Source organism: Euprymna scolopes, chromosome 41 (assembly GCF_053919585.1).
Source record: "Euprymna scolopes isolate OS-2025 chromosome 41, ASM5391958v1, whole genome shotgun sequence".
NCBI lineage: Eukaryota > Metazoa > Mollusca > Cephalopoda > Sepiida > Sepiolidae > Euprymna > Euprymna scolopes.
The window spans coordinates 9,435,459-9,463,201 of NC_136522.1; the positions used below are offsets into that span (position 1 = coordinate 9,435,459).

Sequence of the window (27,743 nt, forward strand, 5' to 3'; positions counted from 1 at the left end):
AGGAAAATTATTGAAAATTCAGTGCGAAATTGTTAACATTATAAGGCTGATCTTGCAAGCTTGAATCATTGTAGAGTTATCTGCCTTTGTTTTTTTTTCAAGATGGCAACACAAGAGTTACTTAGGATACTCAGAATTTCATTTTCTGAGGAAATGAAACTACTTGATCAATGTGATTTTTGGAATATAACATTTTCATTCACTGACTGGTATATACATTAGATTTTTCTGCACTTTTGTTTTTAGGTCAATCTGGACTTGCAAATTTTTTATTCTTAAGAAATTTGCAATTCTAAAGTAAATCACATCCATAATCTCTCAAATCCCGAAGATTTGCAAACCTTAAACTACTGGCAAAATGAAAGAAAAAGTAGAGGGAGTGGGGGGATTTTATAATCTATTTCGACTACTTTTTCTCTATTGCTAACTCCTGCATTATTTTCTTTGTCGCCATTAAAATTATAAAAATGTTAATTGCTAAAAATTTTGATCTTGAAAAATTATATTTTATATCGATTATTTAAAATCAAATGTTCTAACTTGATACATTTTATTTTCTCACTTTGATTAAAATGATCCTATTAACCGAACTGTACCCCAACCCCTCCACAAAAAAAAAAAAAAAAAAAAAAAAATCATGACTTAGTATAAATATACTAATAATTTTTATGACTGCTACCTCAACAAGTAAAAAAATAAATTGGCAAGCGATCCAAAATGTCCTATACAAAAAACATCGGTTTAGAAGAGAAAGATGAACGATTGTCCAGTCATCACTCAAAACTCACAAGAGGCCAAGCACACAAACATTTCGACTATGAAATTAATCTAAAACTTTCTAAACAGACGAGAAAGAAAGACGATAAGGAAAGAAAGCAACAATTGTGCTCAGAGATTCATTGTTCATCCATTTTCTTTTTTGGTGGGAGAGATAAGATTTCAGACAATAAAGAAGTATGTACACAGTTAGGGAGGAAGAGAGAAAAGATATGGTAAAGATCATTCTTCCAGCTGGTCCATTTGTAGTTTTGGTATCTTTGCCACAGATAGGAACACCCTGGAAAAGAAAAGTTTAAGGATTAAGATAGCGATAAATTCCTAGAAATATTTAAATTACAAACTGCATGATATACGAGGTGCCTTCGATAAGTTTCCAAACTTTAATATGGGCACTTTTATTCATAGTACACATGAAACTAATGCCTTTAGAAGTAATCTCCTCCAGCCGCAATGCACTTGTGCCATTCCAACAACTTCTGGAAAGCCCCCACGAAAGTGCTCTTGTGTGAGCATTTCAATGACCTTCATCCCAGCCTCTTTCATCTCAATTGTCTCATAACCACAGCCTTTAAGGTCTTCCTTGAGCTTAGGGAATAAGCTTAAGTCACAGGGAACAAGGTCTGGACTATAGGGAGGGTGAGGAACTGTATTGATGTTCATCTTGGTCATGACAGTTTTTCTTTCTGATCTTCTGAGCACCCTTGGTCAAATAGTCTGCGGCAAGGATGGACTTCTGGACTGGTGCATCTTCCACCAGTTCAGTTCCTCGTGAATAATTGTGTGTACAGTTCCCACACTGACAGCAAACTGCACTTATTGTTTTTATAGACACATGATGGTCCTTATCAAAAATTATTTGGCCAATCAACTCCAGTGTTCCGACTCCCTTACTCCCCCCCCCCACATCTCCTCAGACTTCCTTGAACCTCTTATAACCACTCAAAAACTGATGTTTGATTCATACAAGATTGTCCAAAAGCAGTATGAAGTATTCCATGTTTGAGGCATTTTTTCCAAATTTAAAGCAGAATTTTATTGGATATTGTTCTAAAGTGTCCTTGCGCCCAGATTGCAATTTTTTAAATTCACCAGCTGTGACAATCAGGCTTTAGTAGGGTGTATTCCAATTCCTGCTGTAGCTGTTTATTAGAACTAAATTATAATTGGTCAGTAGTCTCAAAATGTATAGCAATAACATTCTGAATTTACAAGAGTCTACAATTTTAAGCGTGTATAAAAAGTCTGGAAACTTATTGAAGGCACCTCATATACCCATAAAATATTTTTATACAAAAAACTATTCTCCGGTCGGTCCCTAACACATTTACTTACTAGTTACAAACAAGTGCAGCATCGGTTGAGAACAGATATTACACTTTGATCTTAGCCATGTGGGCTAGGAAAAGTCACATTTTAGACAAGTTTCAGAAAAATGTAATGGATAGGTCAAAATTTATGGGGCAAAAAGTGTCATTATTTGCAATTTTGGTACATTTTTGACCCCTTATGAGCCACTTGAAATACCGAATACTCCCCCCCCCCCATCCACCCACATATGGTCTTTGCTTGTAGTATCTGTTCCGGCAGAGAGACCAAGAAAAACTTAAGCTAAGAACAGCATTTATTAACAGACCTTAGATCTTAACCAAAAAGGCCAAGCACAAAAGTGTTACGGACAGACCGACAGAGTGACTGATAGAGTCGCTTGCACGCAACTAAGAATGAAACAGTTCAGAGACAGTTACATGCCGAGTCATGATATACGCAAAAGGGGGAAGTAACTTAGTTGAAACGATTTGTAACAGGCAGAACTTATTTCTAAACTAGCAGGGGTACCCGGTATTGCCCGGTTGTTTGGAGGGGGGGGGGGTAAAGTAAAAATAAGCGAAGTAATAACCCTGTTAAAAAAAAAAAAAAAAAAAAAAAAGGCAGAAATAACCCTTCGATTTGGTTAAATCAATGGGATGTTTCACCCAGTAGAAAGCATAGAATGAAAAGGAACATTAAACTTCCATTCCATTTTTTAAGCAACTACGAAGTAAAGAAAACCCAAACTGGTGTTCCTTCGTAACTGTCCCTTGTGAATGATCCACCAATGGTGTTAAGTGGTGGCGGGGGAAAGAGGAATTTATTAGAGAGAAAAAATTTTACCACTCCCATTGATTTTAACAAATTTAGGCAGTGAACTCTCAGCAAGAAATATAAGAATCTACGATTATCAAGGAAGCGGAGAGGTAATAGGCCTAGAACTCAGATATTGTGCTGCAGTTTGTGCATGTTACATTTGCATGAAATGTCTTGATTTTTAATCCTATTAAGGTCAAAATCAGAGGGGAAATACAAGTTCATTTTTTATATACAGGATAAACAGGGACATACATGCAACCCTACCAGAAGGAAACGGATTGATCAGTCTGCACTTAAATTCAACATGAAGTCCATTTAAAAACTTCAAAATTACTTTCGGAAATTGTCACAATTTCCAAGAACTTGAAAACTTAGTTACCTCCCCTGTTAATTCTAATCTGTAGATTTTACAAGCGTCTTATTTTTGTGACTTATTTTGTAATTTTTGGATACATTACTATTTGTGACCTGACAAGTAAGTATCATTTGTTTTACTTGAAATTTAATCTTTTCATTTGTATAATATAGAAGCTCCATATAAAATTGTGACTAAAACGAACAGCAACGATATTGCAACATGATCTTAAAAAACTGGAAATAATTAAAACTTGCCAGATTTTAGAAAGACATTTAACATGCGAAGAGGAAGGGGGCATTGAAAGATTCAAATTTTTTATGAAAATAAATCGACTTAGTTTACATTATTTTTGGAATACAGGGTGGAACGATAAAATTGTCGTCCTAGAAAAGACGACAGAATTATTTGTTTGATAAAAACTGGTTCTTTTTTTTGCTGCAGACCTACTAGTTGGCTAGTTGTGTATAAATCCCAAGAGTGATAGGAGCCTTTTATCATGTATGAGAGTGAAAATGTTCAACAAGTGAGATCGGAGATGTGCCACTGTAGAACTCATGCTCTCTACCGATCCAAGTTATAACAGGACCATTGCCAGCACCCTCAAAATGCATAGTTATATTGCCATGAATAACAGGGGCATGCCCAGGGTGATGAAAAAAGTTTCCAGCCATGATTATGGTCTGGTGTGGTTTCAAAGTGAAGGCCACATGCCACTTCACATCTTCGAAGTCTGCTTGAAATTCAACACCAAGGTGTACCTGGATATGCTGAAGAGTGATGATGCCTCCGTGAAATCAGACCAAGTGCAGCAGCAGGACTCTGCGCCAGCCCACAAGTCCTAGGGTTGGCTTCAGAAGAAGTTCTAAGACTATACTCTTCTCACTGCCCCCTCCCAATTCTCCTCCTGGACTACTTTGTTTGGTTATATCAACATGGCCTCCCACAACACCAAAACCAACCCGATTGCCACCATTTGCCAAGCTCCCACCGGCACTTGTGGAAAAGACGTGCTCCCAATTCCAGACCCGTATCAAAGAATGTCAGTGCTACTACATAATCAAGTTATCCGAATTAATTTTTTCAATAAAAGTTTAAAAAAGCTGTAGTGTTGTTTTCTTTAGGATGACAAAGTTATCGTTCCACCCAGTACAATATTTTTGTTACAAGTACAGATTTATTTTGATATGGGAGAATTCTGGATAACAAAAAAAAAAAAAAAAAAAATTAGTAAATAAAAAACTTACTCATGTGAATATTTGCTGTAGATTTCATTGACTGGTTTATAATTAGGAGTCCATAACATTTGATTGAGTTTTTTGGCCATTGCTTTTGCTTCCTCATTCGTATAACCAGAGTGATGCGTGAGCATTGCATTCTGGAGAGAAAGAAAGAAAAAAAAAAAAGCTTTAAGGGTACCTTCTACAGAAGAAAAAAAATAATCTCACAAGCATCTGAAATCAATTTCAAGTATACATGTTCATACAAATTTAACCAATTATTGCTTACAAATATTCAATCACAAAGCATTGGAGGTTGCACATTAAGTTAAGACAGTAATTCCAGCTCCTAAAATGGCTCCATATTCTATCACTGATAATCAAAGCATATTAATCATGACTAACATTGTTAATCAAACACTACCTCTTAAAAAAAAACGGAGGGGGGAGGGTCACAAGATACCAAGAGCTAGTTTCTTGCCCTTGATTTTACTACCCAACTTATGTTGTGCGTAAAAAACAATTTTACACATTTCAGAGGCAAATGTTTTTTAGAGTGTAAGTGTGTGTGGAAAAGCGCCCCCCCCCCCCCCGGGAGGAGTTTGGGGAGGGGGAGCTCCTTAAAACCTTTTCTATCACGTCTAAAAAATAATATCTACTACAACAACGGGGGTCATATGTATTTAATTTGCCTGACTTACCAGCTCGCCACATCTTTGAAAAGGGAATGATGGGGCGGCTGGCTTGCAGCGCAAAACTAGGTCAAATATCACACCACTTCCTCGCACCTGTATATTTCAGTTTATAAACCTTAACTGAACACGCTTATCAATTTCTCCTTCGTGGCAGAGATGGTTAGGTGCCGGGCTTTTCTTCCCTTTCGTTTCCACCTTTGCATCAAAGCTTCGGGGGTTCAATCCTACCGTCCGACCAAAACTTTTTCCTTTCACACCTCAAATTTTTTTTTTCTTTTTTTAACACATTCAAACACCCCCCTCCCACCCGCTAGTAATATAAAAAAGGCAAAATTGTGTCTGCCAAAAAGTTTCAACATGTGACTGATCTTGACGAGATCGTCATTTTAAAGCTCAACGGGCAATATAAAAAATTGGCCAGAATTCTTCACTCAATTCTTTTTTTAAAAAGGAGGGGGGGGCAGGGGTCGCTTTTTCTTTTTTTTTTTTTTTTTAAGTCAACATTTTCGCAAATCATAGTTTCCTTACGATTGACTACCCTTAATTCCAATGCTTGCGACTTCCGGTTGCAGGATGGACACATCAGCTAAGTTACATTTCCCCCCCCCCACTATCTTTTCCTCCCTTCTCGTTACGGGTTAGAACCGGCATACTACCATCTTTTGTTTTTTTTTTTACACCTCTCCCCACCCTAAATGCCTACTGTTATTTTGAGAACGGATGGACGATAGTATCACACATGCGTGTTATATCTAGATAAATATTTCCATTCACACACACTCGTTTTATTCAACCGATAAACTACTGGTGACATAACACTGACATTTAACAGGATCGACAAGGATGGTTTATAACGAGCAAGATCTTGTTTTGATGGACGAGTAATGCACACAAAAATGTGCCGGAAAATTGAAATGCAAAAATGTTCATTTCAACTTGCCAACATGTTTTTATTATTTTAATTGGAATTCATTATCGAGAGGAGTATTATTTATTGCGGACTATTCCCATTTTTATTAGTTGTTGTTTCATGAGGTTTCGGCCTGAGGAGTAGTTGGCCGAAACAACTAAGAAAGATGAGAATAATAGTCCGCAATATTTTTATTAGTTTTGCATGCGTGCAAATTCATTCATAGCTTGAAGTTTAATTTTAAATCTGTCCATAGTTCAAACAGTAAGGAACACATCTAAAGTACTAAACATTTTGGTTTAGATTTTAGCTGATGGCACCCAAGGCTTTTAAACTTCTGAAATCAGTACTAATATAAATAGCAAATATCGAGTGATAATTAGATTAACATTTTTGTGCTACGAAAGAGCTGTCAAGAATTGTGCATGTCAGCTTAAAGGAATAAACGGTGAGATGGTCAACATCTTGAAATTTGGAATATAGACTCATCATAGGCTCTAATTACAGAGTTTCATAAATGAAAGGATTGGTATAAATAAAAGGTGAAATATAATTTAAGATCCTAGTCCTTATGCAGTTTAAAGAAAAGTATGACGTGCATACCCATTATGGAATGAATTTTGAGAGAAAAAAATTTCACTGACTTTATTTAGAGGAAATTCAAATTTTCAAAGAACTGATGCTGCCACTGTCTTGCCAATTTTCTGCTTGGAGGAGGTGGGGGATAACAAACTAATTCTTGAATACCAAAATAGGACTAGATTAGTTTTAATTATAAATTTAGAGAATTGACCAATATGAAATCTGCATAAATTTAAAATATATTAAACATATTTTACAGTTTACTGCCACCCCACCCCATCTCTCCCTCACTAGTATATAATAATAAAAAAAAAAATAAAAAAAAATCCTGCAACTTACCCATTTCAGGTTTTCCATTTTCAGAGCGAGCCAAACACAACCAGCAGCTTTCAGAGATTCGGATTCGTAACAGAATTGATATTCTAAAAGCGTTAACTCGAGAATATATCTGCCAAGAGTCATCGTTTTTATGCCAATATTTGCGACCTGCAAGAAAACAGTTTAAGTAGAAATTATCTCATCCTAACATTCACGTATAAAATGGAAAGGGAACAAGAATCTCAAAGGGGCAAGTGTTTGAACATGTAGCTAAAACTCAAAAAGTACATAAAAACTTGTTAAAATCTGGGGCTCAAAGCATCATTTAAATGTTAAGGGAACGAATAGATTTCATTTCAAAAATTTTTTTTTACTCTTTCACTCCAAGCAAGACATTGCCACAGTCATAAGGGGCTATTATTTGGGATCGTTTCTAACAGGGGACTGTGTGGAGTAGAGCAGAGAGCTATCCGTACAATCAAGGAAGCAGGAAATGGAAGAAAGAATCCCAAAGTCCAAATGAAAAAAAATTAGAATGTTTTCTAGCATCGAGATGCCTCAATATTGAAGGGGTGGGATTCTGCATGTTAGAACACACAGAAAGTGTGTGTAAACTGTGCAGCTGTCAGCATTACTTGGCAGAGGCGCCTTAGGTGACCAACTAGCAATTAACTAACCCTTTCTCAAAGATAAGGTGACACCTGGGAGAGTAAACCTAGAACTGCATAGAACTAGCATTACACAGCAATTAGATTCGCCTAATCTGTTGAGTTTGCATTTATACATGTGAACAAATGTACATATGTGCATTTTTATACCTGGATGTGCATCCTGAGGTTTTGTGGCAAAGTGTAGAAAAGCTTGGCCAAACACAAAACTAGACTTCACCTCTTACCAAGGATTAGTTTAATTTATTTGAAGTAAAAACCAAAAAACGTCAGACAAATATAGCGATCATAAACCAACACAGTATTACACGATTGGAAGTTTCCATGATACTCACTTTGCAGTAACGACGCAAGAATCTGTAGGAGAGAGGAATGCCAAGTTCAAAGTTAACAGTAACCAACATTTTCCTTTCCATTTCAAAGAGTTTCTCCATCGTATAGGCGCTATCACAGACATACAGAAAGTCTTCACATTGAGGAAGTATGCGTTCCTGGAAAAAAAAAAAAAATAAATAAATAAATAAATAAAATTATGATTTTTAAAGTCAGACCCAAGAGTAACAAACTTTTGACTAGCAAGTTTAATTTTTTTATCATCATGTGATCTGAAATGGAACACGTACACCAGGTCTGTTGCCAAGGACGCTGGAAAAATCGTGGGATCCTTCTACCACTCCAGAAAATCTCACTACTGATGCAATTCGCTATCTGTATAAAAGCCAAGTACGTCCAAGGATGGAGTACTGCTGCCACATCTGGGCAGGATATACTAAAAACAGCCTATCCTGCCTTGACAGAGTACAAAATAGACTTCATGGTTTACTGGGGGATACTCTTTTCTCTTCCCTGCAACCTCTCCCACAGAAGAGAGGTTGCGAGCCGGTCTTTGTTTTATCGTTATTTCCATGGCAAGTGCTCGTCTGAGCTCCAATCTCGTCCCCCCCCCCCTCGCCAATCTTTCACGAGAAACACCTGTCTGGCTGAAACTGTCAATTTTCCCCACTCTTTATCTGTGCCAAAATCAAAACGTAGATTCCATGAGCAAAGCTTCGTTCTTAGAACTGCACGCCTGTGGAACTGTTCCGTCTGCCTGTTTCCCACCTTCGAGTCCAACATAAACAAACTCCTGATGAACCGCCCTCTTAAGTAAGACGCTATCAAATCTCCAATACTAATGATTACTACAATACTATCTCATCGATTACTGTACACGCAATAACCCTTATCAAGGCCCAAAAGCCACTTGGGGATAAGTGGCGATTTCCTTGTATAAAAAAAAATTTTAATTAAAAATTTTTAAAGTTGCAGTTGGCAAATTTGTGGCCGACAATAGGGCATAGTATAAAAGATTATCTTTAGATTAAAAGAATTTAGCAATGTTTAATAAAGATCTATAGAAGGCTTCAGGAATTGTGATCATCACAAATCTAGAAAGGAGTTATCTAGATTTCCTGTAAGTTCATTACATAACTCTGCAGAGGGGGGGGGGAAAAAAAAAAAAAAAAAAAAGACTTACATCAAATTTGCAGGCAATAAACAAAGCTGCTGTGCCGACAAGTTGAAGGTAGGTTCTTTTTATCCGGATTTTGGAAAGGTACATATCAACCAGCTTAACAGCCAGGTAAAGAGTTTCATGATGGAGTTCAAAGTTTGTCTGCACTTCCACCAACCAATCCATCAAGATGGTACGCATTTCTGGCGTGATGTCAGTTTGAACACGCGACATGTAATCTGGAACTTCAAATTGAGCCTTCAGAGAGAGAGAGAGAGAAAAAAAAAAAAAAAAAAAAAAAAAAAAAAAAAAAAAAAAAGTGAAAAGATTCATTTTCATTGTTGAAAAGCAAATGTAAACCAAAACAATTCAGAGACAGGCGATTATATATTAGATCGCCAAGCATTAACATAAGGTTTATAATAATAAAAAAAAAAAAAAAATCCATTTTTATTCAAGAAAATCAAATAGTACCATTTTGATGAGGGTGGGGGGGGAAAAAAAAAAAAAAAAAAAAAATTTAGTATCTGAAGAGTGACTGATGCTCGCCATTTTATAAAAAAAAAAAAAAAAAAAAAAAATAAAAAATAAAAAAAAGAGGGAAGAATGCATACTATATTTGTAACACAAATTTCCATTATCGTTTAAAAAGAATTTTCTGCATAAAAAAATAAAACTTGATCAAATTACGTAATTTTGTTTAATCACAGACACGTAGACATCGTACAGATTTTATTGGATTTGAATATGGATGAATTCGATCAAAGAATCTGAAAATTTATACATTCTTCGCATGACTGCACATCTGGTAAATTATGTATTTCCACCCGATATAACCAACCTTCAAGGATATATTGTCAAACTCTAGGAATCTATAGGAAATTTTGAATTAAATTACTCTATTAATCATATCGGAAGCTTCCAGTTATGTATTAACTAAAAAAGGAAGGTCTTATGTACAACTAAAACTCCAAGCACCCACAAAGTCATTAAGAAAAAAAAAAAAAAAAAAAAGAAAAAAAAATAGGGAAGAGGATTCAAATGTCCATTTACATCATTTCATGTTATGAAGTTTGTTTCCCAACCACTAACTAAAGGGAAGTGACTTTAGTTATTTTCTTTACAAGGACTCATTGTCCGCATATCCACAGAGGAATAGACTAGGTCAAAAAGGGAAGGTTAAGTTACTTTCACACCAGGCAATGCTGGGTAACCCTGCTAGTTTTTATTTAAAAGATTTAAGTTTAGTGTGCCACATGTTCACAAATCAAGAAATCATAATGAAGCAGTACTTACCTCACGTTTTTTGTAATAAATAAAGATGTCTTTGGCATATTCAGCTTCCCAAAATGGTTGGTCTGCATGCTCTTTGTCAAAGGAATCAAAATCGATCACCTAAAAAAAAAAAGTTGAGCCATCTTGATCAGATTGAAGTTTTTACTAATAATTTTTTTTATTTTTGTTTCAGATATTTTCTAACCCGAAGGATAACCAATAAGAGAACCCATATAAAAATGGCTGCTCAAAGAAAAGGCAAGACTTGATAGATTTTATGGATATGTATTTCCAAGTATATCCTTTTAGTAGGATCACCTCTCCAGTTTCAGAACATACTGGCTGAGATTCAATGACCAAAAGTTGAAAAATGTGCGGAAGACAAAATAAAATTGATAAATTTATCATAAAAAAATCTTTCCTTCGTCATTAAGCTACAAATAACCAGTATAAATATCAAGCTCAAAAATATAAAATATTGAACTAGAATAAAAAAAAATTTAAAAAAATGAAAGTCAGATATTGAATATTAATACAATTTGAATATTTGTAATTTGCCTTAATTTTGATATGTGCCTAAATCTGACTGAAATATGATAGAAACAAGTAAACACTTGAACAGAAAAGCAAAGTTGTGTGCACCTGACAAATATATTAGGAAGAAGAGTGACCAGGCTAGATAATAAATTACATGTTTAATTGGTGTCAGTTTGCCAAGTATCACCTTTAATTATATTTGCCATTATTGAACACCCAATAAGACTTAATGTAGAGAACTAGAGAGCTCCATGTTGGGCCATTTCAAACAGTGGCCTGGTAAGGCCACAAGGAAGACAACCAAGCAAAAACTGCCATCTGCGAGTCTACAATAACTAAATTTAAATATGTTCCGCAGTGTCAATTAAAGTTTTTTTATAGAAAAGCTGCCGTGTTTGCTTATTCCTTGCAATGTTTGATTTCAGCAAGCAGTCCCTGCTATAAACGATGGCATGCTGCCTGTTATGACAATGACAGACTACAACCAGACCCACCAGTCTATAGCAGACACCATATAGATCCCCTTGATTGATAGTTTATTATACAGCTGCTTGTCATTACCAGGACATTTTTTCAAGCAACTCTTTCTGGGTTAACAACCATCACATTACGAAGTTTAAATTTTTATTTCATATTTAAGTTTCAACTATAAAAAGTTGATCACTAATCAGTGCATATCTATAAAAGTGAAATTATCTGTGCATGTACATTTCCCTACCAAATTGTCAATTTTCAGTCTACAGACCCGAAATTTAACATAAGGGGTATTGAGATTGAGCAAAATCTTTTTAATCAGTTTTCGGCCAGAAATTTGGCTGTCAAGGGGTCAAAGTTCAATGATTTGACCTTTGAAAACTACCGAACTCCACTATTTTGGGTCTAAACACTTGAAATTATTAGATGAAGGTTTCTTGGACATGGATCAAACTAACTTGATTTGAGTCCAAAATCAAATGTTATGGGAAGGGGGGGGGTTAGAATTGGGCACTTGTACAGTTTAATCAAGACATTAAAAAGTGAAAGTGTCGGAAAAGGTTATATTGTAGGTAAACTGAAGATCTTTGGACTGAAGATCGAAAAAACTTGAAATTAAGTGACATTTTTTCTTTTTTTTCAGAGAACTTCATAACGGATATGTACAATATAAATCGATATTTTCATGTCTTGAAACTATACAAGTACCCAAAATTGGAGTTGGTTAAAAATTTGACCTCTCAGCCAATTTTTCGTCTAAATAGTGGAAATTTTACATAAAAGTGTATTCAGACATAAGGCAAGCTTTTTAATCAGTTTTTGGCTGAAAATTTGGCTACGAAGGGGTCAAAGTTCAAAAGATTATACCTTTGCGGTCTCCAGCAAACTAAGTGATTAACGACACTGATCAACAATCTATGCCAAGTTCAAATCCTGTTCCACCGAAACACTTTCCCTTATGTTGGTAACCATTCAAAACTGTCTTTCAAGAAGGAATTCTAATTAGAAAGATATGAGCATGCCAACAATCATTAAATTCATACAAAATGAATCATGCTCAAGTTGATAGCTCAGTGGTTAACAACGCAGGCAGACAACCTAAGTAGGCCAAGTTAGATTTGCTCCACAGAAACACTGATCAAACCCACACTTGATTGAATGCCAACCATAATCATTTGATCCACATAAAATAAATGAACAATGCGGAACAGAAGAGCGACAGTTGCTAAGCAGTTATTGAGACGGAAAACCTGGCCGTGTCAAGTTAAAATCCACAGAAATCAAAACCCATCCTTGACCTTGTGTCAAACGACCTGAAAACAAATCAGAAAAAAAGTTCTTCCTTTAATTTAACATTTGAGAGGCAAAGAAGAATGAAACATGCAGATATCCATTTATCATATGTTAGCCCCAGAAAAGGGCCTCTTGATTTGAGAACTAACTGAAGTTTTATGAAAATAGTGACAAGATACAGTGCCAAGACTGACGAGAGAAATTCTTCAAGCATATAGAAAAAACACATTCTTACCCAATATAAAGAGGTCTAGAGTGTGTGTGGCGCGGGGGGGGGGGGGGTTTGATCTAAAAAGAATCACAAGATTCGGTTATGTTAAATAAAAGTTATTTTGACTTCCACTTTCTGTTTTTGATACTTGAATGCAGTGTCTCATGTTTTGGTCAACTAAACCTCTGGCCGGCTTTGGGTAGGATTGAAACCACTATCCTCAGACAATTCTCGCCTGGAATCATAGCGATTCAATGTTTATTCACCGTGCCATAGACCCCGAACGGCGATCAAGGTTGAATTTTATCATATATATATATATTTATATATATATATATATATATATATATGTTAAAATGTTTCCCAAAAAGATATTTCAAACTTTCACTTTAAAAAATACTTTAAAAATATCTGAAGAGCTGAACAAAGTTTGAAACGCGTTATAAAAATTTAATTTTTAAAAAATCTTAAACATTTAAATTTAATTTAAAAAATTTAATTAAAAAAATTAAAAAATTATAAGTCTGACACTTTCTGGTCTTATTTGCTCTTCCATTATCGATCCATACCATACAAATAGTTGCCTGAAACGTTTCACAACTAAAAGCTGAGGATATTAGTCCAAATCTATATAAACAAAACAGATGTGGGTGTGTAAATATCTAACAGATAAACTCTTAAACTAAGGGTCACATAACACGGAAATTAGCGGAAAATAGTAATTATATATCAAGGATGGTTTATAACGAGTCAAATCTTTGTTTGGGTTGATGAATAAAGCATACAGGCATTTGTTGAAATGCAAAAATGTTCATTTCTACTGGGCGACATGATTATACTTTCTGCACATGCACACAAAACTAAAAGTGTTAATATTTAAACTTCATTGTCTTTATCGCGATACCAATATCTGTAGAGAATGCAGCTGGGACGCAAAATGTTTTGGTTTCAATTCTAGTTGATTGTAGGTCTTTTTTTTTTTAAACTTGTCATGTCTTTGCATAAATAAATGTGAATATCTGCACGATTTTAAATATTTAAACATTTTACGGCAGGAAGAATCAAAATATTTACCGTATTTATTTGCTTCCCCACCAAAGCAAATTAGGCACAAGGCAGTTTTTAATGTGGGGTAAAAACCAGCTCCCCTAAAAGTAGGCAAAAAGGGGGCACTCTGGTCACCAAAAATAATTGTCCCAGTATAGAGGGTTTCCCCTCCATTGACTGGTACAAATTATCTTAAGTCTTTGATCCCGGCCTGAAGGCCAACAACTTTCCTTTTTAATTGCTTATTTTTTGCCAGAAATCAGATAATTATGTACCAGGACAAAATATTCAAATATATCAAATACAACCTGTCAACAGGTACTTCAGCTAGTATATAAATAAATCTGAAAAGGATTCCAATAAGACAGATTTTACTTGTTATAAACCATCATTGGTGTATGATTACTATTTCCTGTGAATTTCAGCATTTTATCACCAGTAGTTTAAGAGTTTATCAGCTAAATATTTACCGACTTTATGAATTTTTATGACAGACAAAAAATTAAGACTATGGATCCTTCTACCGTTCCAGAAGATATCTCACTAATGATGCAATTCTCTATCTATATAAGAGCCAAGTACATCCAAAGATGGAGTACTGCTGCCACATCTGGGCGGGAGCTGCTAAAAAACAGCCTATCCTGCTTTGACAGAGTACAAAATAGACTTCGTGGCTTGGTGGGGGAGGCCCTTTTCTCTACCTTGCAACCTCTTTCCCACAGAGACATAGCGAGCTTGTTGTTCTATCGTTATTTCCATGGCAAGTGCTCGTCCGAGTTCCATTCTCTGGTCCCCCCCCCCCCCTCGCCAATCTTTTTCAAAAAAAAGAAAAAAAAAAAAAAAAAAAAAAAGACCCAACTAGCTGAAACCGTGAATTTTCCGACTCCCTATCTGTGCCTAAATCAAAACGTTGATTCCATGAACAAAGCTTTCTTAGAACTGCACACCTGTGGAACTGTTCTGCTTGTCCGTTTCCCTCCCCGACTTCAGCTTGGATGTCTTCAAGTCCAAATAAATTCCTGATGAACCCCCCCCCCTAAGTAATGACACTTTACCAATTCTCCAATACCATTGCTACACTATCCCTTTGATTACTGTACACACAATAACCCTTATCCTCGAGTGGCCATTGGGCCTTGATAAGTGGTGAACTCGGGGGGGGGAAAAAAAAAAAAAAAAAGTATACACTGGCAAGATTTCCGCTGAACAGAAAGCAGAAATCAAGAAACAGTTTTATTTAACTTAAAGCAAGATTGTTACAATTATCAAAATAAATACCTCTTCGGATGTTTCTTGTTCACTTTCTGTTGATCTGGAAAATAAAAACAAGATTTATAAACATTAGAAGTTAATTAGCAGGACTAGACATTGCTCGAGACTAAACACTATGATCATAAAAAAAAAAATTTTTACTGACCCCAATCCTCTCAACCCCTAATATAGTCGGAAGAAGCTGAAACGTTAAAACTGAATTAGTGGTTTAAGTTATGCTTATTTGAAGTTTTAAAAGGAGCTTCTGTCCCCCATGGATCACTTCGAGTGGAGGCACGGAGATATCTGGCACAGAGGGTATTGTAAGGATTCATGACCACATCCAGTGTCTTCCCAGAATTTTTATACAGAATACAAAAATCTCAAGCTTAAAACATCTAGTAATCAACCCTAACAGCAACCAGAAATCAAAATTTTAAATTACAACCAAATCAATTTTATAGTCAAAAAGTCAAAGTAGCTTTCAAACATTTAAAATTTGAAACCAAAATAGAATTAAAGGAATTCATCTTTAAAGATATGAAGCAAGCTTCCAACTGAACCTTTGTCAAGCAATTTAATTTTTTTGTTTATCATTTTCTCTTAGAAAGAGAATCCGTTGGGATGTTAAGACAGCGAGTATTAATGCGCGTGCATATTTCCCTACGCAATAACTCAATTTTAAGTCTACAGACTTAAAATTTGATAAACAGGGTACTGAGATTTGAGGAAAATCTGTCATCGGTTTTCAGCCAGAAATTTGGCTGTTAAGGGGGTCAAAGTTCAACAATTTGACCTTTGAGAACTATCAAAATCCTCTGCCAATTTTGGGTCTAAACACTTAGGTTCCTTGGACATGGATCTAACTTAACTCGATTTGAGCCCCAAACAAATGTCAAGGGGTCAAAGTTAAAATTGACTGCTTTTTTGCTCAAAGACCTCCAAACACCCGGGCAATGCCGGGCTGAAATGCTAGCATCTTAAAGTGTTTTTTTTTTTGTTTTTACTTTCTAAAATATTTTAAATAGTTCAGCTATAAAAAAAAAAAAAAAAAAAAAAAAAAAAAAAAAAAAAAGTAAACATTAATTAAAACACCTGTCCAGGGATAGGTAAAATTACCCTCCAATTCCTGAACAAAACAATTTTGCACCACTTGTCTTTTACAGATTAAAAGAGAATCTATTAAACCTCAGGTCTAGAATCCTTATTCTACTTGACCATAATCCATTAAAGGATTTTGATTTAACAAAATAGCTTGAACTTAATTGAGAAACTAGAAATCTTGCTTGATCTATGGACTCATCACAAGTCATTTTTCGTTTGGCAGATTGAAACCACATGACTTATTTTTCGCCATTCCTTCCGATCTACAGCAAGTTGGTTGATGGACGCCCAATTAAAAACATTCTCGACCGGCTTTTTTTAAGGACTAGAGATACAATCTAACGTAAATTTTAAATATTTGCATTTTAAAATATTATGGTGCCTGAAGTGCCTTTAAAATACTAAAAGGCCAAAATTTTGGAGAATTTTATTGTTAAACTTAAAAAAATTTTTATAACCAAGGTTGACTTTTAGGAGTTAAATTATAAAATGTAACAAACTTTGGAAATAAATTTAAAAGGAAAACTATTTTCTAAAATAAAGAGCAGGTAAATATGCGAAGTTAAAAGAAAACCATGCAAAATGAAAAGTAATTAACAGATTTGTTTTGAGAGAGGATAATGACTGGAATAAGTTTTTTTTATACTTTTCTAAATCTGAACTAAATTTAGATGAAAAAATCTGGTTTGAATGGGGACAAAAACTTACTCTTTAATTGAAGGCTGGGTCTTTTCTGTAGATTCTACCAACTGGGTCTTTTCAGTCAGATCCACAGCCTGAGTCTTTGCTGAAGATTGCAGAGGCTGGGTCTTTTTGGTCAAGTCCACTGGCTGGGTTTTTTCAGTCAAGTCCAAAGCTTCAGTTAAGTTGATCAACAGGGGTTCATCTTTAACAGGATCAGAAGGGCATACTGTTGGGATCTTTGACTTGGATCTCGTAATCTTGGCATTATTTGGTTTTACAGGAATCCCCGTTTTGCCATTTACCGTTTTCTTGGTTTCCTTTTTCTGAATTTAGAAGATATTCAAAGTACAATTTATAGGAGAAAATATTAAGCATAACAAGTGAAGCATGCATGGTCCGATCAGCGCACAGTGAACAAGGCATAATAAAAAAAAAAAAAAAAAAAAAAAAAAAAAACTGACCAAGTTCAGCATTGCCCCCCCCCCCTTCATCTAGCCCCAAAAGTTACCAGGGGGGGGGGGGCATCAAATCCTGGTTAAAATGAACAAAGTGCAGTTTTGGGCCTTAACATATGTAAATTGGAGTTCTGCACCATGCAAAAAAAATCCATGGAAGAAACGTAAAAAACTAATACCTTCTTTTTTTTTTAAGAAAAAGGTTAATATTAATACTTAATTTATGCAATAAAGTATTTTCGTAAAAGACTTTGGGGGATTTAGTAGAGAAACCAACAAATGAAAGGGTCAAACGTTACCAAACGTACTCTACTTACCCAAATAGGCAAGTTAACAATTTTAAACATTTGGTTTGAAAAACAAGCAGTGTTCAAATTGGTAAGTTAAACAGGCAGTCAGCATGACCAACAAAAACATTCTATCTTTGGAGTATCAATAATGGCTCAAAAGTCCAAAATAAAAATACTAGAAATCCACTCATATGGTGGATTTCTAGCAGTATTTATTTTTGGACTTCTGAACCATTATTAATGCTCTGAAACTTTTCAACCATGTTGATTGCCGGTTTAATTTACCAACTTTAACACTGTTTTTGTTTTTCACTGAACAAAGGCTTAGAATTCTGTTAAATTTATCCAGGTAAATAGAAGAGCAACTTATGTTGCCTCTGGTGATATTTGTCATATTTTGCTTTTGACCCTTTTTCGTTTGATTTTCTAAATACCAGGTATTTTAGTTACAATCAGCTGACGTACTTCCTAACTTCCAGCTTAGGACTACTGGAAGCGGTGACAAGGCAAATCAGTTCCTTCGCTTTTATCTCATGCCTAGGTCTCCCCTGTGCATGTACTTTATAAAATAAAAGAACAATCATAGAACAATCATTGAAAAGTCTTCAGTCTTATTTTAAAGAAAAATTGCAAACTCTTTAAAGGCTTAAGACTATTTGAGAACATTATGTATTGAATATGTTTTATGACGTTTAAAATTTGGTTATTTTGATTCCAATTTTATGCTTTCATAAAAAAAACAAAAAAAAAAAAAAAACAAAAGAATTGAAAAAAAAAAAAAAATTTCTTAAACATTTATAAACTTTCAAATAAAAAAATTGCTATTGAAAGTGCAAATAAAGACTAATTGTTATTTTTCAATGTCAATTTTTTTTTTAAATCGCTTCATAATAAAAAAACTGAAAAGTAAAGAAACCAATTTGCTTTGTCACTGCTTCAGTTCTTTTTAATTGCATTTTCACCCAAAACAGGGGGGGGGGCTACTATTTGAACCAAATTGCAGGGATACTATGTAGGGAGTTGAGCAGCAAGACACCTGTTTAGATTAGTTAAACTTAGTCAGGGAAGCAGGAATCCTGAAGAAAATTCCTAAGTCTTGCAGTTCTGGGAAAGAAACCATTAGAGTAGAAGGCTGGGGGATCTGTAGAGGTGAGCTTTTGCTGTTTGTCGGAGGGAGGGGGGTTATTTACGTCGAGAAGGTACAAGGACTTGTAGTTCGGAGCATCTACCATTAAAATAGATGTAAAACAGGCAGAGAGATACAATATTTTGTCAATCCACTGGAAGTTAGAAAGTACGTCAGCTAACTAACCAGTTAAATATTTTTAAGTCAGAACTTCTGCAAACTTCGTTCGAACTGCTATGGTCACGACAGACTTTGGAATACCTATTGTTAACAAGCTGCAGATCTTTCAAATAAAATCTTAGTTATCTCCCTTGGTTTTTTGGGTTTAAACCATTTATAGCAGACAGTGATAGACATGGACACTAATTACCCGGAATCAGAGAAAAATCTTACGTTTGTTATATCGCCAAAGACAGATCGCTTTTTCTGTTCAGGTCCACAATTGACATCAGTTGTGGATCGGGTTCGTTTTATAGGTGGAATTCTTGTCATGACAGGGATCTGGAAAAAGAAACAGAGTTAGATTCATAAAAGGAAAGTTCAATTTTAACCAAGAAAATTTTTTAAAAACTAATGTTAAAACTAAAGTTATTAGTTTATATAATCATTTGAACAGTATTTGAATACATGGTTCAATGGCAGTTTTAGTCATTTAAAACTGACTTAAAGCTTAAATGCTCACTCATTTTATGACCAAATTTCAAACAATTACAGTTAATAGTTCACCTCAACTATATTGTGAAAAAAAAAAAAAAATAAAAAAAAAAAGCAGATATAAAAATTTTAATGTAACTATAAGTATTATGGTATCTGTTCAGTGTACATTTACCTATAAGTATGGCCAACCACTTATAATTCAGTAACTAGATTAAAAAAAAAAAAAAATTTAATTATAAACAGAATGACTCAAATGTTTTTCATTTTAATATAATTGCATAGAAAAGTTTCTATTAAGTTAAAAAAAACAAAAAAAAATATGAAGGAAGCATACATAGGAACAATACATATATTCTGCCAATGACAAATGTAATCTTATAAATTGCGAGTGCGTGCGTGACGCGGTTTATCTCAGCCTACCGGCAACCCACCTAGGCAAGTAAGGTACAAATTAAGCTTATGACCCAACATATTTTAGTGATATTTATATCACTGTTTGGTGTATGGAAATGCAAAATATAAAAATACAATAAAAATAACAATTTACTAAATGTTTTATTTACTGGATATTTTTCCAGTACAAGGACTCAAGTTTGCCCAGCTGGGCAAACTTGAGTCCTTGTATGAACAAATAAGTATCTTTTTCAGAATCTGCATTTACGTATTGCGAGTGAATGTTTTGCTGCTGCTGATACCCCCCCCCCCCACACGTACTCATACACACGATGTTACAACACAAGACAGATTTATTAAGAATTAATACGCATTAGAATTGTGGGCATTTTGCAGACTGAAAAAAAAAAAAAAAAAAAAAAAAATGCAAATGAAGTTTACCAAAGGCAAGATAAGTTACTATAAAGTTTTGCATTTTAACTTTATCTGTGACCGTCTAATATCAGCTATTTTTTTTTTTCCTTCCAAAATAAAAAGTGCATAAACTTAAAATAAAAGGTAGGTAGAAGAGTAACCTACCTTACTTTTGATAACATTTGTTTTGACTGCTTAAAAAGGTTTGCCAGTTTTATGAACAAGATATTCGATGAACAAAGCAAAATAACGAGTTCAGAAGTTTTATATTCACAAGACAGGGATTTTATATACGCGTTATGATGGAAGTTTACATCAACAGGAAAGACATGTTCGTGAATATTTTTTAGAGTTCTTATAAAAATAAGTCGATGCTCATTTGATTTATTAGGAAAAGTTCAGCGAGAAGGATTGGAATATTTCAATGCATAAAGTTTAGATTAATGAACTTATTGTCCGCCAAAGTTTGTACGGGTCTGCATGCACATGGAGTCGTTGCAGAGATCAGCGCCCAGTGACACCAGTCCGTAGACTCTGGTCAAAAATCTGTCTTTTTAAAGGATTTAGGTGACTCCCAGAAACACCATTTTAAATAGATTCAGAAAGTTTTGATTGATTCAAAAATCATTGTTTTTATTCAGGCTAGTGTATGTGTGGACAATGCACATACAAATTTACGTGTTTGCATTTTTTTTTGATGCAGAAGTGTAAACAGCAGCTGCTACAGATTACATTTCCTGTAAACATGAAAAATAACCCTATGTCCTAGAGGCAATACCTTTTACATTTTAAATGCACTACCTTAACAGTGCATACGTTAAATCTGGGAAAATTAATCTGCATTCTTAAATTGATATTTAATCCACATTTTCAATATGGAAGGGATGGGGGGGGTAGATTTACTGTATTACACACAAGACAGTTTTCCTATTAATTAAAAAAAAAAAAAAAAAAAAAAAAATTGTAAATGTCGGTGACAAACAATTTGAAGATAAATATGTATACAAAAAAAAAAAAAAAAAAAAAGTTTCAAGCGAAATAATTTAAACTAGCCAGAATGCTTTTAAACAAAAGAGCTAAATTAGCTAAATTCAGTTTAAAACTTTTTTTTTTTTTTTTTTTTTTTTTTTTTTACAAATACAAATAACCACTCGAGGATAAGGGTTACAGAGTGTCAAAGGGACAATATAGTAATCGTTAGAATTGTAAATTGGATTATTTAAAGGGGAACAGTTCAAGAACTCGTTTATGTTGAACTTGGATGACCATATTGTAGTCAGCTGAAAAAGCAGGTAAACAGAACAGTCCCACATGTGTGCAGTTCTAAGAAAGCGGTTCATGGAATCCACGTTTAGGTCTAGGCATAGATAAAGAGTGAGGGGGGGGGGAATTATTGATAGTGTTTTCAGCTAGACGAGGGTTTCTCGTGAATGTTTGGCAAGAGGACCATAGATTGGAGCTCAGACGAGCACTTACCATGAAAATGATAAAGCAGAGACAAGCTCACGTCTCTTGTGAGAAGAGAGGTTGCAGGCAAGAAAAAAGGGCATCCCCTACTAGGCTACGAAGTTTATCTTGAACTGTCAAAGCAGGATAAACTCTAGCAGGTCCTTCCCAGATGTGGCAACAATACTCCATCTTTAGACGTACCTGGCTCTTTTATAGGTAGAGAACTGCGTCAGCAGGTAGATGTCTACTGGCTCAATAGAAGGATCCCACCATTTTTCCAGTGACCTTGGCAACAGATTTGAGGTGTTCCATTTCAGATCAGAAGTAAAAGGTCAAGCCCAGAAGCTTGTCAAAACGAGATCCATTTATTTCAATTGATGCCAGATGGAGATCAGAACATCGATGTAAAGATAGAAGCTTAGTTTCTGATGCATTAAAAGTAACTAGCCACTTCCCCCCCCATTGTACGACATGCTCAAGATGAGAGAGAATCAGAGAACTTGGTCATTTACTGCCTTTGATGTGCTGTCATAGATGGTAAGGTCATCAGCATAAATGTCTACGAATGATTTAAGGATGTCATTTGGAAGATCATTGATGTAGATCAGGAAGAGAGTTGGACCCAAGATGGATCCCTGAGAGACTCCAACACTAGTACTGTGAGCTTTCGATTTCTGCCCATCAACTACTACTCTTATGAACCTATCAGAAATGATTTAATAATTGAAATGACATTTCCAGCTATACTATAGCTGGAGATCTGTGAAGTAGACCTTTATGCCATACCCTATCAAAGGTCTTTTGATATGTCAAGAGCAATTGCCCCAGAAAGGAAGCCTCCATCAAGAGATTCGCTAATCCTAGATTTCCGTAAGCACATCTGCTGTAGATTTAGAACAAACCATATTGCATGTCACTTAAGGTTATTTTTGCAGAGATGGTTGACTTCTCTATTTAACAGATGCCAATAACTTATGATGCATAGGGGGGGGGGCTTATTGGTCTGTACGAAGGAGATGAATGATCACCCAAATTCTTAAATACAGAGCATACAGATAAGATTTTCCGGGGTGTTGGGGAGCAATTCTTAAGACAATTCTTAAACAGCTTTATAAGTAAGGCGGTTAGTTCTGGTTGAAGCTTTTCAGCACTATAATTGGAATGCTGTCAGGGCCAGTTGCTTTACCGAAATCAAGGTTTTTGAATAGCTTGGCAACATCATGCACAGATTTAGAACATTGCAGTTGCATCTCGATACATTTTCCCTTCCATCATTCACGCCTAAATATGAATTCAGAAAATAAAGGTCATAACCTAAGCAAAAGGTTCTAGACGTTCTGCAATCAGGACTGACAAGTCACCAGGGCCAAACCATATACACCTGCAGATCCTCAACGAATTGGCCCACATCCTTGTTAATTTTCTTTACATCCTGTTCAATACCAGCCTCGCTAATGGGTATGTACCTTGTCAGTGGAAGTCTGCCATCATAAACCCTATCTTTAAGAAAGGCGGCAAGTCCAACACGGCCAATTACAAATTCCCTCAGATCAGTTTGCAAAATCTTGGAACGGTTAATATTTAAGGACATTACAGGTCTAAAGTTAATCAAATTTTGACAAGGTTATTATGAAAAATGGGGGGGGGGGATTTAAGAAAATTACTAGGTGGTCAGAAAGTGGGTGCTCATTTTACGTTAAAAAATAGGAAAGCGATTCCCCACTTTTTGAAAAAAGTACTTCATATCATGAACACTACTTACTGCACCAAATTTAAATGTGATTCAGCAGTCAGCACCACCGAAAACCTATAAAAGTCGTCATTTTAAAGTTTGAGTCGGAAAGAAACTTGACAAAGAAAATATAAAGTGAGTGATTATTTGAGGTTAAAAATCTAGAGAAGTTATCCATTTTTGTAACTAATTTCTTCACATCTTGGAAACTACTTGTTTAGGTTATTTTCGTTTTCAGCGCCCCCGAAAACCTATCGTGTCATTTTAAGATTTATTTTGAGGGTGGAAAGATGCATAGAGAAATATGCCGGAATGTCAGGGAAAAAAAAAAAAAAAGGACATTGATGGGGGGGGGGGCAATGTAGATTTCAGAACTAAGTTACAGAATTTAAGGCGCTTCTGCACTATGAGGACGAAAATTTTGTAGTCGATAAAGGGAGTTTTCAGATTTAATAAAAAAAAGTCTGAAAAAAAACTAATCGTGTTAGCAGGTAAAAAGTTTCGGCCATCTTAAATCAAAACGGAAAATTACCTCCCTTTTGATTCGTCTTACGATCGTTATCAAATTTTATTTTCTTAATTTTCTACCCGATCGAGTTTCATAATTTAGATCTAATCATCTTAATACGAGGAATACGGAGATACCGTTTTTGTTTTCATGTGAACTTCAATATTACGATTTCCGAAATTTCGTCCCAATAGTGTAGAAGTGTCGAAATTAAACTGGTCTGTTATTTTGGTCAATGCCTAGAATTTATTGCGGAACTGTGGTAAAATTATTATCGTCGACATAACTTTCATATTAGCAGGAAGAGAAAAAAAAATTTTGACGAGAAGTGATCCCCACTCTTTAAAAAAGTGATTTCTTCAGATCATGCTTCCGCAAAAAAAAAAAAAAAAAAAAAAAAAAAAAAAAAACTCACACAACTTAATTTTACAGCGAAAGCTCGTTTAGGTCAGTATATATATTCGTTTTCAGCCCCCCCCCCCCCCCGAAAACCTATAAAAGTAGGCATAGATTGGAAAAATTGGTAAAACTATACAAACACCGTGACAGCGAATTAACCCTAACCCTAACGCTGTCACGGTGTTTGTATAATAATACCGAAAAATTTAGATATTGACAGTTATTTTTAACGGTAAGTATTGCATCGTGCTGCTGAAATGACGTTATTTAGGAAGCCATTCTTACCGGAGGGGGGGAGTTTTATAACTATTCTTCCACCTTAAAATAAAGAGCAGTAAGTGCATACTGCATAAGTACCTTTTTTAACCATCAAAGACAAGTTTTAGATTTATATTAAAAAAAAAAAAAAAAAAAAAAAAGTTGGTTTGGTTCAAATTCTGTAGTAGCACCCAAATTTAAAAGATCGGCATCAGTTGACGGTTGCAAATAGATTTTAAAGGTACTTATGCATTTTTGGTATCGTGCTATTTTTAAATAGTTTTAAGGTTAAATTCAAGTTTCACTATATCTTCATTAAATTGTTAGTGGTCGGTGTTTAGTTATAGCGTAAGACAATGTTTACCGATGGAAGTACAGAATGGTTACAAGACACCCTCCCCATGTTAAGAATGGTTTTCAAAGTAACATTTCAAAAGTTACTAAGTACCCATTTAAAAAAAAAAAAAAAAAAAAAAAAATTATATATATAACATCTCACCGATCTGTCTATGCCTCAACTGACGTCTGATGAAGACAAAGCTGCCTTTTACCACGGCAGCTTAACCACACACACACACACATATATATATATATATAAACATTAACGGCAAGATAAGTTACTCTTCTACCCAACTGGGTAGTTTTTACTCGATGTAAAATGTTTATTCGGCTCGAATATATATATATATATATATATATATATATATATATAAATAAATAAATAAAGTGTTCAAAGGGTACGCGACCACAATGTATTTGTTATGCGGCAACTTTCTTTGTGGTCGCGTACGCGTGACTTAAAAATGTTTGTTTTTCGAGCCGAATAAACATTTCACATCGATTAAAAACACTAAATTACCCAATTAGGTAGAAGAGTAACTCATCTTCTCTTTGGTAATATTTATTTTTTTAAAGTCACTTTTTTCGGAAGACTGTGGCGTGGACAGTAAAACAAAGCAGATTTAGAGTTGAAAATTGAGTTCATGCAAAAATCTAAAATTAAAGATAAGGGAGTTTTGTTAAAAAAAAAAAAAAAAAAATTTTAATTATATAATCGTAGTTTTTTTGCTTTTAATTTTTAAATTTGTTTTGCCGTTTTTAAGGATACAAATAATCTTCAAATTGCCAACACAAGAAATTTAAAAATACAATACATAGAAACTTACTTTTGCTGGAGGTTGATTTCTGGAAAGTCCTACATTCGTCGAAGTTCTGGTTATTCGTCGTGTAGCCATTCCTATATCTGTTATTTAAAAAAAAAAATGGGTAGTGGATTTTCAATATATGTTTCGTTGGTGGGTAAATAAATTTTTTCAAAAATCAGCGAATTTGGCTTTCTTAACGTTTGAATTAAGAAAGACAACGAGGTGCTCAAACGGTTTAAATTTCGTGCGTAAAATGCTGCGCTGTGATTGGTTGATTCTATCACAACTGCTTTTATACTATTTTATCGCCCAACGGAAAAAAAAAAAAAAGAAAAAAAAAAAAACTTGAAATGAATATTCATGATTTACTTATGAATATTCATGAATTCATTTATGCAAAATCATGAATATTCATATTATATGGGGTTTTTGTCTTTCGCTTTGTTTATGTAGATTTTGAATAGACAGTCTCCTTAAGTAAATTTGTAAATTATAAACACCAGCTACCTCCTCCCCAATGAGATTCTGCTTTTTAAGCGAGTACGTGTGAGAATGAGATTCTACTTTTTAAACGATTATGTGTGAGAAGGCGGAAAAAAACCCCAAGTCCTTTAGAATTTAGAGTGAGGGATCAGTTGCAACGTAAAATGAGTACAGGCCAAGTTCAACTTAATTTTTTTAAAAAAATCAAAAATACCGAAAAAATTTTTATGATGTACGTACCCGAAATGTCACATTCCAAAAAACACGTAACTTGATGAAGTAGTTTTTTTTTTATATAAAGAAAATAATATTTTAAAACGATTAAGGCAATTAATGTAAAATCGGTAGGATTACAAGACTTATCTAGCAAGTTTAAATTGTAGTGGACTTATCTGCCCTTATTTATTTTTAAAATGACGATGCGAAGCAGTCCCTTTTTGCTTACATATAAAATTTTGTTTTTTTAGTTAAAAAATAAAAAAATTATATAAATGGATCAAGTAGTTATATATATATATATATATATATATATATATATATATATATATATATATATTATTGGATTATTATGGACCATCTTCTTCCAATTACGGGATGTCTTTGGATTTTACTTGTACAAATGGAAATTCTTTTAACTTTCTTGAAGTTTTACATTTGGATTTTACCGTCACTGGATTTTTTATCTTCCACCAGACTACCCATTCATGTGTAATCACCTTTTTCTTTACCATATTCCCTCTGCTTAACTTATTTTGTTTTCAAGTAAGATCTTTGACTTACTTGTTGTTTCATGAAATACTTCTGCATGCAAAATCCGATCCTGCGTTTTGCTAATTCCTACCCTCTGATGAGAAGGAGAGTATTTCTTCGAAACTCCGCGGATTAAGGACTATCCATTTATCTAGTGTTTCCTTTTCAGATTAAATATGTTTTTAACTCATTTCAAAGTGGTTTTTAACATATTTTATTAACTGTTTGCTCATATATATATATATATATATATATATATATATATATATATATATATATATAATCATTTTTGCGATTTTAATAATGTTAATAGCAAATCGTAGCCATTACAAGGTTGAATTGATCTCGAAATTCAAATTGGGTTGTCACCCTTTATTATTGCATAAGGTGGTCTAGACACACCGTTAAAGAAAATCCACTTGATTAAGTCATGTAATTTTTGGAATATGGCATTTTCGTTGCGTGATGGGTACATCATAAACATCTTTCTTTATGTTTGTTTCTAAATTAGGTTTAACTCAGCAATTGCAGAAAACAAATACAAATACAATAAGTTTAGAATTTAGAGTGGAGGATCGGTTTCCTATATAAGTTTAACATAAAATTATAACCCCCACCCACCCATCTTAACATTAAGAGGAGTTAGTTCAATTTTTAGCAC

The 27,743-nt window shown here is 34.4% G+C and overlaps 1 protein-coding gene across 1 annotated transcript; it reads right to left on the reverse strand.

Moving 5' to 3' along the window:
• Positions 1-910: 910 nt before the first annotated feature.
• Positions 911-26,163, reverse strand: LOC145266336 (G2/mitotic-specific cyclin-B3-like). The gene is made up of 10 exons (XM_080121926.1): positions 25,871-26,163; positions 19,288-19,395; positions 17,048-17,346; positions 15,263-15,296; positions 10,444-10,542; positions 9,172-9,405; positions 7,991-8,146; positions 7,009-7,155; positions 4,510-4,640; positions 911-1,057 (listed from the first exon to the last, which is right to left on the reverse strand). Exons 1-10 carry the CDS (start codon positions 25,937-25,939, stop codon positions 1,000-1,002), a joined length of 1,335 nt encoding a protein of 444 aa, XP_079978052.1. The 5' UTR covers positions 25,940-26,163; the 3' UTR covers positions 911-999.
• Positions 26,164-27,743: the final 1,580 nt, after the last annotated feature.